The sequence below is a fragment of the Equus quagga genome, chromosome 12 (assembly GCF_021613505.1).
Source record: "Equus quagga isolate Etosha38 chromosome 12, UCLA_HA_Equagga_1.0, whole genome shotgun sequence".
Lineage (NCBI taxonomy): Eukaryota > Metazoa > Chordata > Mammalia > Perissodactyla > Equidae > Equus > Equus quagga.
In genome coordinates, this window is record NC_060278.1 from 11,768,051 (window position 1) to 11,782,969 (window position 14,919).

Here is a 14,919-nt window from a genome sequence, read left to right on the forward strand (position 1 = left end):
GAACAGATTAGTGGTTGCCAGGGGGAAGGGGAGTAAGGGTGGGCATAAGGGGTGAAGGGGTGCACCTACAGTGTGACTGACAAACAATAATGTACAACTGAAATTTCACAAGGTTATAAACTATCGTAACCTCAATAATAAAAAAAATGTCCTGCTTTGACTCCTGCGTGTGTTTCACATATGTGCTGACAGCTACTTTGTGCTCTGAAAAACGTGCATATTAATACCCGCCCTAACTACCTCCACAGTTATTAAAAGGACAGAATATAGATACAAGTGAAACGGGACTGAGAACAAAGCTTAAATACGCACTTCGTTTCATGTCCGCACACGTGGATCTTGGACTCCCTCCGAAATCGAGCAGAATGTTTTCCCCTTACTTATTTCTGTGGGGTTCACTTTCATCTTTAAGATTTACCTTAAATCTTATTAGCCTTAAATGTTATTTACCTTACCTTATTTATCTCTCCCTGTGGGATTTATACTATACTTCAAGAATGTCTCAGTTTTACTTCAAATAGATTTGCTGTTAACCAAGATGTTGACAATTATATTCATCGTTTGGGTCTCTGTAGACTTTATGTTAATATCTAAATATTTAGGGTGGCAGGGAGTATTATTACATGCTTTATACGTTTTCTCATTTAATCGACTAACAAGGACGTAATGTTGGGACATAATGCATTCGTCTCTCTGGTTCGGTTGCATCACCGAGTGTTGATTCAAGGTGGCATACGCAACCTTGCATACAGCATAGAGGGTATACGTCCAGAGCACATGTGGCATGGAGAATAACCGTACAGTCGCAGACTTGTGAGTGCGAAAACGATCATTTCATTTTACCGTAACTGATCTTAGATGAGGAGCACCCGTTTTTGTTTAGTAGAGGAAAACCTTAGCCAGTCAAGGTCACAGTCCACTCTAATGATTTATCAGCCAATTCAGGATTTATATTCAGTCCAGTCCAATTCAGAGCTTCATCTCCGAGCTCTTTTTCTGTCTCTGCTGAGTTGGCTCTGTTTCCAGGAAGATCACGCTGAGGCTGTGCTGACAATGGTGGGAGCTAGTCCTTCCTCTTAGCGGGGCATGCCTGGCACAGCTGATGATGTCATCACTGTCATTTCTTTCAGCAGAAATGGTGTGCAGGTGTGGCACATTGGCCCAGGGATAGATCACTATCTGGCTGATGCCACGATGATGCAGTCACTCCCACCTCAGTCCCGGAGTTGGTCCACATGCACCCATTTGAGCCATCCCCTTGTTCTTTCTGGGTTGCTCCCGGGGCTGGTTGGACTTGCTTTTGCCCATCACACTTTCCAGGTCATAGACAACTTACAGGCTGTTCCCACGCCACTCCGGGATGCATGGATTTCAGAGGCAACACGTACACATCCCTTCTCCCACCCTCCTCTCCTCACACACGCTCAGGAGCTCTAGGCGACCGCCGCACGAGCTTGCTGACTACTAGAAATGTAGATAGGACGTGCAAAGCGCAGGCTCACTCTGCTGTTTATTCCCGCCCTCTTTCCCCTCATCCTTGGGTTCGGGAAGCAAGGGAGGTTCAGCTGAACAGAAACCATGCTGCTCCTTACTTCCTCTTCTCTCCCCAGCTCTTTCCTTCTCTGGCTTCCAGCTTGCTTCCCGTGTCAGAGGAGGAGGAGCAGTTTTCCTGGTTACACCTGCCCTTGCCAGTCTCTTTAGTTTCACACCCAACAGGTGTAGACTCTGGCCTCTTTGTTCTCAGCCCCATCAGGGTGCAGTGTGGGAAAAAAGAGAATTCAGTATTTGATATTTTGTTGTCGATAATATAAAAACACTCTATGTATCTCATTGTCACGTGAGCATGCCCACAAAACGTTCATTTTCATCTCATAGGAAATTCAGGTTTCTTAAGAAATGCCAGAACTTAAAACTGCTCTAAAAACTAAAGTGTTAAAAAAAAAAGAGAGAAGAAAAGGACAAAGAAAAGCGAAGCACACAACGAAACTAAGGTTATCAGTCTGAAGATGCTGATCGGAGAAGTAGAATCCACAATGAGTGCAAACTGGGAACTCCGGATTAACGTGGAGATACATGGCAGAGTGTGGAGAGAGGTCCAGAGTCTCTGAAGGGGCACAGAAGAACTTTTTTCCAATTCTTGTGGTTTCCTAGGCTGAGCGTTGGGAGAAGGCTATTAAGTTCACGAAACTAAACTCAGAACTTAGATCTGTCTAAATTTCCCAACTTCCCTTTTAGCTAAGTTCTCCTCCTGATTTGCTTCATTCTTGGCATATATTAATCCGTTCCTAATTATCTTTTTTTTTTTTTCTTCGCTGAGGAAGATTAGCCCTGAGCTAAACATCTGTGCCAATCTTCCTCTATTTTGTATTTGGGTCACCGCCACAGCATGGCTGACGAGTGGTGTAGGTCCACACCCAGGATCGGAACCCATGAACCTAGGCCTCCAAAATGGAGCACATGATCTTAACCAGTAGGCCATGGGGCTAGCCCCCCCTAAATATCTTAACCCAAAGTACTGTCTCCAGTTTATCCAGACTACTTCTCAGAAGATGTACTTCTAGTTATTTAGAAACAGATCCTCTCTCAAGCAAGCCTCTTCATTGAGGAAAGTTACATTATGTGAAAAATCCAAAGCGTCCTCTTTGCTAATATACGTGCAACCAAACAATTAATCTCAAAGATGCCTGCCACGAAGTTGTTAAATTAAATTCAGTCTCAAACTGGCAGAGTGGTCTCAGCATCTTCCCTCTTGTATCTAAAACTATGGAGTAGTTCTCATATTTTTATAAAATTAGAGATTACGCCACACTATTTTTCAAAAATTCCACCATGTTGCCGTGTGTGCAGTGGCTCACTTTTTCTGACCGCTGCGTAGTGTTCCACAGGATGTCTTCCTCATGTTACTGATCGCCCCCATCAGCGGTGGACCACCAGCTTTCCTCCAGCTCTCTGTAAGCCCTCGCCCCCTTAAGGTTTGGCGAGTCTGTCTGGTGCCTGTGGAGTGGGGTGGTTGGTCCTATCGTGACGACCAAGCATCCTGGTTTGCCTGGCATGATCCTGGTTTAAGCTGGTCATCTAGTATAATTCTCAATAGCATTTCCTTCCATTCTCGAATGCATCCTCATTTGGATGATAAGTCAAACGGTCACCCTCGTCCCAGTGTGCAGGCTAGAGTGTTCTCCAGCAAGGCTGAAACAGTTCACACTCTCAATAGCAGCCCGTTAAGATTGCTATTTCCCTTTTCTAGACTCTGGAGCTAGAGCAATAAACAAAGCACATCAAGTCTCTGCCCTCATGGAACTTACTTTCTATGGGGAAGAAACACAATAAACAAGACTCATTGTGCCTCTGCGGGACGGGCAGCAGAGGTTGCTAGCTCAGAGATGGTGGTCAGGGAAGGCCTTTCAAGCAAGGTGATGTTTGAGCAAAGAGTCGAATGAATGAGCAAGCAAGCCGTGTGATTATCTGGAAGAGCATTCCTGAAGAAAGGAGCACCAGGTGCAAAGGCCCTGGGGTAGGCGCTTGCTTGGTATGTTCAAGGAACAGTGGGGAAGCCAGGTGGCTGGAGTGGAGCAGGGAGGGGAGAGCAATGTAAGAGAGCAGCGAGGCAGAAGATTTGGAGTTTCAGTCTCACTCTGAAACGGGAAACCACTGGAAGATTTTTTTTTAATTGATAGGAAAATTTTCTTTTTTGCGTATCCACTATGCCATTATCACACCTAATAAAGTTAGCAACATAAACTCTTTAGTATTATTTATTAACCAAATCATAGTCAAATATCTTGATTATCTCAAAGGAATCTTTTACAGTTGTTTATTTAAATCAGGATCTAGGTAAGGTGCACCACTGCTTTTGGGTGTTATCTCCCTTAAATCTTTTCGTTATAATGGTCCCACTTACCTCTCCACTCTTTCCCATCCCTTCATTTGCTAGAGAAATATGCCCATTTGTTACATAGAATGTTTCACATTCTGGATTTGGCTAATTGTTTATGCGCGTCTGTGTATGTGTGGGTGTGTATGTGTGACATCGTTTAACATGTCCTTCTATCTGCTATATTTCCTACAAACTGGTCTTTAAATATAGAGGCTTGATTAGATTCAGGTGCAATATTTCAGGCAAGACTCCTGCAATGGAAGTACTAGCTAATTCCTATCTTATCACATCACAAGCCACATAGTCTCTGGCTGTATAATTTTATTCCAGTGTTATCAGCCTAATTCATACATTTTAAGGTTCACCATTGACTGTTCTCTAAATAATTTTACCATCCATCAATGTTCATACCATGATCCAATATTTCATTAGGGTTTGCAAATTGGTGATACTCTAACCTTATCTTTCCTTCTGCATTTATTAGCTAATATTGTATTAAAGAAAAAATTTCCCCCAGCTGTCTGGTTTCCCTGAAATATAGTTTATACAGAAAAAGCAAGATGAATTCTTGACTCTTTCCCTTCATTTATCAATGTTTAGAATAATGAGTTGGTGCTCTAAAACCTCCCTGGAGGGTCTTGATCTGAGGATAGACCCAACCTGGTCGGATGTCTTAAAAGCATTACTCTGGCTTCTGTGTTGATAACAGGCTAGAGCAAGGCCAAAGGAAAAGCAGAGAGAAAAGTTATGAGTTCTGGAAATAATTCGCTTCTCTCTGGCAAAACACAATGGTGGTCTGACCGGGCTGGAGCAGTGGAGGTGTTGAGAAATGATTAAATTTGGGATATATTTTGAAAGTAGGCCCAATAGGATGTGTTGAAAGATTGGCTATGAAGTGAGAGAGAAGGAAGTCAAGGATGATTGCAAGGATTTTCCCTAAGCAACGAGAAACTTCCGTCAACTGAGACAATTGAGCACATTTTGGTGATAAATCAGTTCAGTTTATGATATGTTGAGTTTAAGATGCCTATTAGTCACCTAAGGGGACATGTCAAATAGACGTCAAATAGGCAGTGATGAATATATGAGTCTGAAGAAAGTTTAGGCTGGACACATAAATTTAGGGCGTCTTAGTATAGATTGTATGTAAAGCGATGAGTTTCAATGAGGTCAGCTAAGAGTGAGTGTTGGTAGAGAAAAAAGAGAAGTTCAAAGATTGAGTCCTAACTGGTACTGCCTTTCAAAAAGTTTTTTTTTTAATTTTTATTTTTTTCAGATGTACATCATATTTCAAATTCTGTGTATGTTATACATCATGTTCACCACCCGAACACTAATTATAGTGCATCCCCTCACATGTGACCCTAATCACCCCTTTTGCCCTCCCCTCTCTCCGCTTCTCCAATGGTAACCACCAGTCCAGTCTCCAATGCTATGTGTTTTTCTTTTTGTCGTTGTTTTTATCTTCTACTTATGACTGAGACCATATGGTATTTGACTTTCTCCCTGATGTTTTCCCCTCCAAAGGATTTCCCTCTTTTGTGAACTATTTCCATCTTTTGCCTTCTTGTCAGCTTGTGAAATTTATTTGTGTATTCTTATTAAGTCCTTGTTCATTTTAAGTGTTAACAATATCTGTTTCCAGTCTATTAACTTTGTGTGTGCTGTCCTTGATTGTACAGAGACTGTTGTGTTATAACTTTTACCCATCACTATTTTTGCCTTAGGGCTGTGTTTAGAAGGTCCTTCTGTGTCTTCCTGGAGATATTCTCCCACGTCTTTACACAAGCTTCCCTGACTTACCTTTCACATGGAGGTCTTCACTCCATTGGGAGATCGCCCTCGTATGCAATGTGACGTGTTTTTCCTCAACACTGTCTCCCAAGTGACCCATTCTTTCCTTATTGGGTTGTGGTGCCATTTCTGCCACATACTGTGTTCTAGTGTATTCCTGAATCTGTCGCTGGTCCTTATTCTGGACCATTAGTCTATTTGTCTATTTTTTCTTTCCAAACTGTTCTGCTCCTATGATTTTTGTGGTATGTGTTAATATCTAGTACGGGTATTCCCTCCTATTTGCTTTTCTCTTTCAGAATTGACTTAGTAATTCATAGATATTTATTCTATACAAACTTTAGAATTGATTTATTAAGTAGTCAAAAATTGCGTTGGAGTTTTATTAGAATTCTGATAATTCAAAGAAGAATTTGGGGAGAATTTACACCTGAATAGTGGCAAGACATCCCATCCATGTAACCATGTGTCATTTAACGACTGGGATCGTTCTGAGAAATGTGTCGAGTTCATCGTTGTGTGGCCATCATAGGGTGACTTACACAAACTGGATGGTGTGGCCTACCACACACCTAGGCTGTAGGGTACTAATCTTGTGGGACCACCATCATTTATGCAGTCTGTCATTAACCAAACCGTCTACAGTCAGTGCATGACTGTACATAGGCTATGTCTCTATTAATTCATATCTTTTTCACGTCCTTACATCCTTTAATAAGAGTTTTAAAGCTTTCTTCATAAAGATCTGGAGCTTTCTTTCCTAGATACTTCAGTGTTTCGCTACAGTGAGGTATCTTATTTTCTATCGCAGTTGCTAGTTAGTTATTCTTGATGTAGGAAAACACTAATCCTACACGTAAGTTGATTTTTTATACTGTCAGCTTGCTGTTGACTTTGTCCACTTTCCTATATAGATGATCATATCTTCTGCAAATAATGGCCCTTGTATATCTTCTTTTCCAATTTTTATATCTTGTTTCTTTCTTTTTCTTAATGCGTCTGCCTGGATTTCCAATACTATATAGAACAGAAATGGTAAGACCTGGCCTCCTTATTTGGCTCCCAGTTTTAAGGGGAAGGCATTTTAAGTTTCTTCATTGCTGTAGTTTTTTTGGTGGATAGTTTTATCAAATGAAGGAGCTCTCCTCTTTCTAGTTTTCCATGAGATTTTGTCATTAATAGAGCTTGGACTTTTAAAAAATTGAGATAATTGAAGTTATCACAGGATAGTTATTTGGTCCATTAATCTGGTGAACTAAATTGATAGGCTACCATTTTTCATGTTGATTGTGTTTTAGTCATTCATTTTTTTATTCCACTTTTTCTCTACTGGAATTTATAGCTTTCTGTTCTGAGTGTTATCCTTGAAAATTTGCCATGCATACTAAACTTAGTAAAGTCTATAGCTAAATATCACATAACTTCCTCCTGAATAATGTGAAGACTCTAGAACGCTTTAGCTCCAATCATCATTCTCCCAAATTATGGCATATCGTTGTTCAATATTTTAGTTTTAATATTTTAACCCCAAAAATTAGAACTACTATTATTATTTACAGATGACATATATGTGGATATTTTAACGTGTTTACTATTTTATTTGTTTACCACTCTTTCTTGAATGTCGTGCTATCCTAATGGCCTGATTTTCTTTTTTTTAATATTCCATTTATGGAGATATAATTTACATATAATAAAATGTGCCCTTTAAAGTACACCGTTTGAAGAGTTTTGATAAATGTATAAAGCTGTGTAACATGACAAACAAGATATGATATATATTTCCATCATTCCTATAAGTCTGCATGCCCGTTTGCAACCAATCTCTGTCTACCCCATTCAATCACTGATCTGTTGTCCATTCTTATAAGCAATGCTTTTTCTAGAATATGAGACAAATTGAATCACACAGTATGTAGTCTTTCATCTTTGTTTTTTTCATTTAGCATAATGCCTTTGAGACTAGTCCATTTGATTGCATTGCCTGTCAGTAATTTGTTCTTTTTCATTGATGAGTAATTTTCCATAGTGTGGATATATCACAATTTATTTATACATTCATCAGTTAATAGACATTCAGATCATTTCCATATTTATCCTTATGTTTCCCCTATGAACTTGTTAAGCTTATCAGTCTTTCTATATCTTTCCCAAACAAGTCAAACTTCTTAGTCTGCTCTTAGACTTCTCTGAGTTTTCCTTCCCTTTTTCACCCCCTCTCCACCTGTTAACATCCAGATTTGGGGTTTTAGATTGTTATGGATGTAAATTATAGTTTACAATATCTTGTGTCAGTTTGCTATTTATCAGAACACTTTTCATTCTTTAAATATATTAAAAATATATAAACCAAATAAGTAAAAGGCAACCAAATTGAAAAGGAAGAAGTAAAATTGTCTGTATTTGCAGATGACGTGATATTTTGTATAGAAAACCCTAAAAACTCCGTCAAAAAACTATTAGAACTAATAAGCAAATTCAGCAAAGTTGCAGGGTACAAAATAGATATACAAAAATCAGTTGCATTTCTATACACTAACAATAAACTACCAGAAAGAGAAATTAAGAAAACAATCCCATTTACAATTGCATGAAAAAGAATAAAATGCTTAGGAATACATTTTACCAAAGAAGTGAAAGATCTGTACGCTGAAATTTATGGGACATTGATGAATGAAATTGAAGACAATACATATAAATGGAAAGATATTCTGTGCTCATGAATTAGAAGAATTAATATTGCTAAAATATCCATACTACCCAAAACCATCGCTACAAAATTCCAATGACATTTTTCAAAGAAATAGAAAAAAAAATCCTAAAGTTTATATGGAACCACCAAAGACCCCCAAATAGCCAAAGTAATCTTGAGAAAAAACAAAGCTGGAGGCATCACACTCCCTGATTTCAAACTATATTACAAAGCTGTAGTAATCAAAACAGTATGATATTGGCATAAAAACAGACACACAGGTCAATGGAACAGAATAGAAAGCCCAGAAATAAACTCACCCATATATGGTCGATTCATTTATGACAAAGGAACCAAGAATATTCAGTGGGGAAAGGACAGTCTCTTCAATAAATCGTGTTGGGAAAGCTGGACAGCCATATGAAAAAGAATGAAACTGGAACCCTATCTTACACTACACACAAAAATCAACTCAAAATGGATTAAAGACTTAAATTTAACACCTGAAACTGTAAAACTCCTAGAAGAAAACATAGGGGATAAGCTCCTTGACATCAGTCTTGGTGAAATTTTTTGGACTTGACACTAAAAGTAAAGGCAACAAAAGCAAAAATAAACAAGTAAGGCTGCATCAAACCGAAAAGCTTCTGCACAGCAAAGGAAGCCATCACCAAAATTAAATGGCAACCTACAGAATGGGAGAAAATATTTGGAAATCCCTGGCTTAACATCCAAAATATATAAAGAAAACACACAACTCAACAGCAACAAAACCCCAAACAGTCTGATTGAAAAATAGGCAGAAGAACTGAATAGACTTTTTTCCAAAGAAGACACACAGATGGCCAAGAAGTAGCTGAAAAGGTGCTCAACATCACTAATTGTCAGGGAAACGCAGATCAAAACCACAGTGAGATATCACCTCACTCCTGTTAGAATACCTATCCTCAAAAAGACAAAAAATAGCAAGCGATGCTGAGGATGTGGAGAAAAGGGAACCCTTATTCACCGTTGGTGGGCATGCAATTGGTGCAGCCACTGTGGAAAACAGTACGGAGGTTCCTCAAAAAATTAAAAATAGAACTGCCAAATGATCCAGCAATCCCACTTCTGGGTACATATCCAAAGGAAATGAAAATAGAATATTGAAGACATATCTGCACTCCCACGTCCACTGCAGCATTATTCACTATACAACATATTTTTACAAAAGTTAGAATCATCCTGTGCATATTTAGTCTGCACTTTGCCCTTTTCACTTAACACTCTATTTTGGACAGCTTTCTGCACCAATACATTTAGATATACCTCATTCATTTTGATGGCTACATTGTCCTTTTATATATTAGATTATAATTTATCCAACTAGTTAGGTTGTTTAATTTTTTTCCATTACAAAGAATGCTACATTGAATATTCTTGTGTGTCTTTAATATGCTATTGCTATTACTTCTGTATGATAGAGGTCTCATAGTTTTGATGGGTCAAAAGTGGTATGTTACCACTGTCTAAGTCAGAACATTTCCGTCAACCCAAAGAGGACCCCCCCATACCCATTAATAGTTATTTCCAGTTCCCCTCTCTCTCAGCCACTAGCAACCACTAATCTGCTTTCTGTCTCTATGGATTTGCCTATTCTGGACGTTTTATACAAGTGGAACCATACACTATGTGGTCTTTTGTGACTGGCTTCTTTCACTTGGCGTAATGTTCTCAAGTTCATCTATATTGTTGAATTTATCGGTACTTCATTCCTTTTGACTGGCAAGTAATATTCCATTGTGTGGATGTATCACATTTTGTTTATCCATTCTTCAGTTATTTCCACTTTTTGGGTACTATGAATAATGCTGCTGTTAACATTAATGTACAAGTTTTAGCATGAACATATATTCTAAATTTTCCTTGGTATAAACCTAGGAAGAAATTGCTGGGTCACATGATAATTCTATGTTTAACATTTTGGGTAACTGCCAAACTGTTTTCCAAAGTAGCTGCACCATTTTACAATTCCACCATCAATGAATGAGGGTTCCAATTTCTCTGTATCCTTTCCAACATTTATAATTGTCTCTTTTTTGGTTTTATTCATCCTAGTAGCTGTGTAGTGGTACCTCATTGTGGTTTTGGTCAATGAGTCACATCTAATGTCTTCTAGAAGCCCTCTGGATGGCTGAATACTGTGATTTTCCCGTTCCTTCCTAATTGCTAGCCAAAGGTCATCCAGCATACTCTTGGCTTTCCCTCCAGAGCATGTTTTCCTGATAGTGAATACCCTAATTTTAGCATCATTTGCAATCCAGATAGGCTGAAAATTTCCCAAACTTTTAATGTATTTGTTGTATTCCAATACATTATAATCATTATTTTTTTTTCTTTTCTGCTTTCTCTCCCCAAACCACCCCCCCGTACACAGTTGTATATCTTAGTTGCAAGTCCTGCTAGTTGTGGGATGTGAGACGCCGCCTCAACATGGCCTGACGAGCGGTGCCATGTCCGCGCCCAGGATCCGAACCCTGGGCCACCACAGTGGAGCGCGTGAAGTTAACCACTTGGCCACAGAGCCGGCCCCGTAATCATTATTTTTGATGCTTAATTTCTCCAGTTTTAAGCCAATGGGATCCACGTCAAGGTGGCTATGTTTTTTTGACATAATCTTTGATGGCTCCCTGAACAATAAAATGGCCCAGGCTCATCTTGTACATTTATTGCCTTAGATCTAGCAACAGCCATTTCTGAAAGATACCCTGGTTCATTTTAGGGAGAAATGTTTATAAAACCCCAGTCTAGGCCCAAAGGTGCTCATTGATACTGTGTTGCCTTTGCTTCTGTGCCTTTTCAGAGCTGGAAAACACGTAATTTTTAAAATGAAAGAAGTAATAAGTTCATACTAATATTTTAAAATATTTACTTGTATCTCCTTTCCTTTACACTGAAAATTCTACTTCCTAAGCACATGAACATAATACTGATTTGCTTTACCCTCTGATTTCTATACATTTTAATTTCCCTGTTTCTTGTATTTCAGCTTCCATGCCCTTAAGAACGAGATGTTTACTAGACACACATTGTTTCGTCAATTTGCAGTGGTTGCTGACACATCTTTCAATTATGTTGTAAGTACATACCATGTTTAGATGCTGTTTGTCTCTTTGATGCTATACGTACATGTCTTTCTGTTCTTTTTGAACATTTATGGAACCTCTGTTATTACAGGCTCTGGAGATAGTACATGATAGTCACTCTGCTAGATGCCGAGGGGATAGACAGAGTGCCTGAAGCCAGAGAGCTCAGTCCGGTGTGAGACGTAGATGTGTAAACAAATTGTTACAGTGCAATATACTTGAGCTATGATAGAGGCAAGTGAGAATTTCAGAAGAGGGGTCACTCGTTCTAGCTGGGAAGTGTCTGTCAGTCTGATGATTTGTGGGCTGGGATGGAAGGTGGGACATTTCAAAGCTTAAAGCTTAAGATCCAAGTAGCCAGTCACTTCCAAAGAGAAAAAGAATGCAAAAGAATCTGTTCCTAGTACCAAACCATTCATTTTCATACTAGAAGTCACCTGTAGATAAAGCCCCAAACCACAAGGGATTTTTTTTCTTTTTTTTTAAGATTTTATTTTTTTTTCCTTTTTCTCCCCAAAGCCCCCCGGTACATAGTTGTATATTCTTTGTTGTGGGTCCTTTTAGTTGTGGCATGTGGGACGCCACCTCAGCGTGACTTAATGACCAGTGCCATGTCCGCGCCCGGGATTCGAGCCAACGAAACACTGGGCCGCCTGCAGCGGAGCGTGCGAACTTAACCACTCAGCCACAGGGCGGCCCCCAAGGGACTGTTATTTAATCTGTTTACCTAATGTTTTCATTTGAGAGTTCTGCTTGTAAAGGTAAATGATGCCCAGTATAAAAACACATCCAATAAATTTCCAATAATAAGTAAATTAACATGCTATAAACTATTGAGCATCTTCTATGATGCTAAGTGCTCTGGGAATGAGTCAGGTTTGTGGGAAAGGGCTCAAGAAATATAAAATATGGTCTCTTGCTTCAAGAGGCTTACAATCTAAAGGTACTTCCTTTAAAAAAATTTTTTGACGGGCTGGCCCCATGGCCGAGTGGTTAAGTTCGCGCACTCCGCTGAAGGTGGCCCAGTGTTTCGTTGGTTCGAATCCTGGGCACGGACATGGCACTGCTCATCAAACCACGCTGAGGCAGCGTCCCACATGCCACAACTAGAAGGACCCACAAAGAAGAATATACAACTATGTAGCGGGGGGCTTTGAGGAGAAAAAGGAAAAAAATAAAGTCTTTAAAAAAAAATTCTTTTTGAGGGGCTGGCCTGGTGGCATAGTGGTTAAGTTCGCACGCTCTGTTTGGCAGCCCGGAGTTCGTGGGTTCAGATCCCAGGCACAGACCTACACACCACTCATCAAGCCATGCTGTGGCGGTGTCCCACATACAAAATAGAGGAAGATTGGCACAGGTGTTAGCTCAGCAGCCATCTTCCTTAAGCAGAAAGAGGAAGTCTGGCAACAGATGTTAGCTCAGGGCCAATCTTCCTCACACACACAAAAAATTTCTTTTCAACATTTTTCACTTTAAGACTATTTTCTAAATTTAAGTTGCTGCAAGAGATCAAAGAACTTGAGAACACTGGCAAGATAATATTTACTCACTGCTGGTTTTTAACTAAATTTCTGTAGTAATCTGAACCTTGCTGAGAATTTTAATAATTGACTCCTGAAATGTTCCAAAACTGGTCTACAAAGATAGGAATATACATAGTCTCTTTCTTCCCCTTTTGATTTTTTCATCTTCTCACTTAAAGGTTACAATTTCAATTGGAGTAATCCTCATTTTAGAGATTTAATCAACTGGACAAATAAAAAAAATATTGGAGAACCCATGAGAAAGCTGCGCTACTCAAAATCAGGCTTTTTTAGTATTATCTGGTAAAACTTTCTGGTTGAAATTTGAGTAGTCCAAGCTTTATGAGACAGACTTCTAAAATCTCAAAATTATACCAGTCAAGTGCATCTATTAATAGATTCAGTCTTTGTCTTGAGAAAAATCTTGGCCCCCGCCCTCACATGATTGTACAATCTCTCTTCCTATGGAGATGGGATGGTGCTCCAGTAGAGAACACGTCCAGGAGGCATCTATGCGCCACTGCTCATCTGGGATTGCAGGTTCACGCATCCTTATCTATGCATCCACAGAGTACAAAAGTCCTCAAGACACTCATCAGAGTAGACAGCAAATATCTTTTTAAAATAGACGAGGAGAGAGAGGGAGAGAGAGAGAGTGATGGGTGAATGAGTAAGCGGGTGAGTTTTGGGTACACTCACATTTTTCGTTGATCCGCTACACTCCAGTCACTCCCCCACCCCATAAATATTTATTGAGCACAAATATGCACCAAGTACCATGCTCCATGCTTGGAATACAATAGTGCACATGACAGGTCTAGCTCTTTCCTTTACAGCCTACACATTCCATGAGATCTTGGGCTGGTCTGCCTTGTCAACTGTTTACTCGCAGAGCTTAGAATAGTGCCTGATGTACCGTGTAGGAAAGATGAACATTAAGCAGGAAACACCAAATTTTAAATTATGTATTTGAATAAATGCAATGAAAGGGAAGGTTTGCTGTTTTCTTATGATTGCGATATATTTCAGAGACGGTAAACTGTGCCATTTGAAGAGTTTCCCTGGTGTAGCCATCACCTTAATCAAGGTGTAGAACATTTCCATCATCCCTGCAAGTTCTCGAATGTCCTTTTCCAGACAATACCTTACCCACATCACCTGCCAAAAAAACATGGTTCTGATTTCTGTCCCCACAGGTTAGTTTCGCCTGTTCTTAAAATGCACGTAGATGGAATCATACAGTCTGTACCCTTTTATGTCTGGCTTGTCTTACTCAGCATAGTGGCTTTTAAGATCCATCCATGTGATTTGTGTGTACTGGTGGCAATTGTTTCTTTGTATTGCTGAGTAGTATTCTGTTGTATGAATAAGCCATAATGTGTTTATCCATTCTCCTCTTGATGGACACCTGGGCTGTTTCCAGTGAGGGGCTATTTTGAAAACAAAAAGTCTGCTCTAAACATTCTGCAACAAGTCATTTGTGGAAATATGTTTTTGTGACACTCTGGTAAGAATGGAATGGCTGGAACGTAGGAGTATGTATGTTTAACTTTATGAGAAATTGCCAGTATTCCAAAGTGATCGCATCATTTCACCCTCCCACCAACAGTGTTTGAGAGTTCTTGTTGCTCCACGTTCTCACCAACTGGATACTGTCTGTTTATAAATGGTAGCCGTCCTAAAACGGTATCTCATCGTCATTTTAACTTGCACTTCCATGATAATTAATGATGTTGAGCATCTTTTCATGTGCTTATTAGCCATTCTTAGACCATCTTTTGTAAAAGGACTATTCAAGACCTTTTTTAAAATTGTGGTAAAATACACATAACAACATTTACCACCTTAATCGTTTTTAAGTGTACAGTTCAATACTGTTAAGTATTTTCACATTGTCGTGGAACCAGT

General features: G+C 39.4%; 1 protein-coding gene across 1 annotated transcript in view; it reads left to right on the forward strand.

The window, feature by feature from the left end:
* C12H10orf67 (chromosome 12 C10orf67 homolog) overlaps positions 1–14,919 on the forward strand; it is a 145,879-nt gene that overhangs the window by 100,085 nt on the left and 30,875 nt on the right. The window contains exon 15 of the mRNA XM_046679607.1: positions 11,392–11,479. Within this exon, the coding sequence (XP_046535563.1) occupies positions 11,392–11,479 (88 nt within the window). The remainder of the gene's footprint in view (positions 1–11,391; positions 11,480–14,919) is intronic.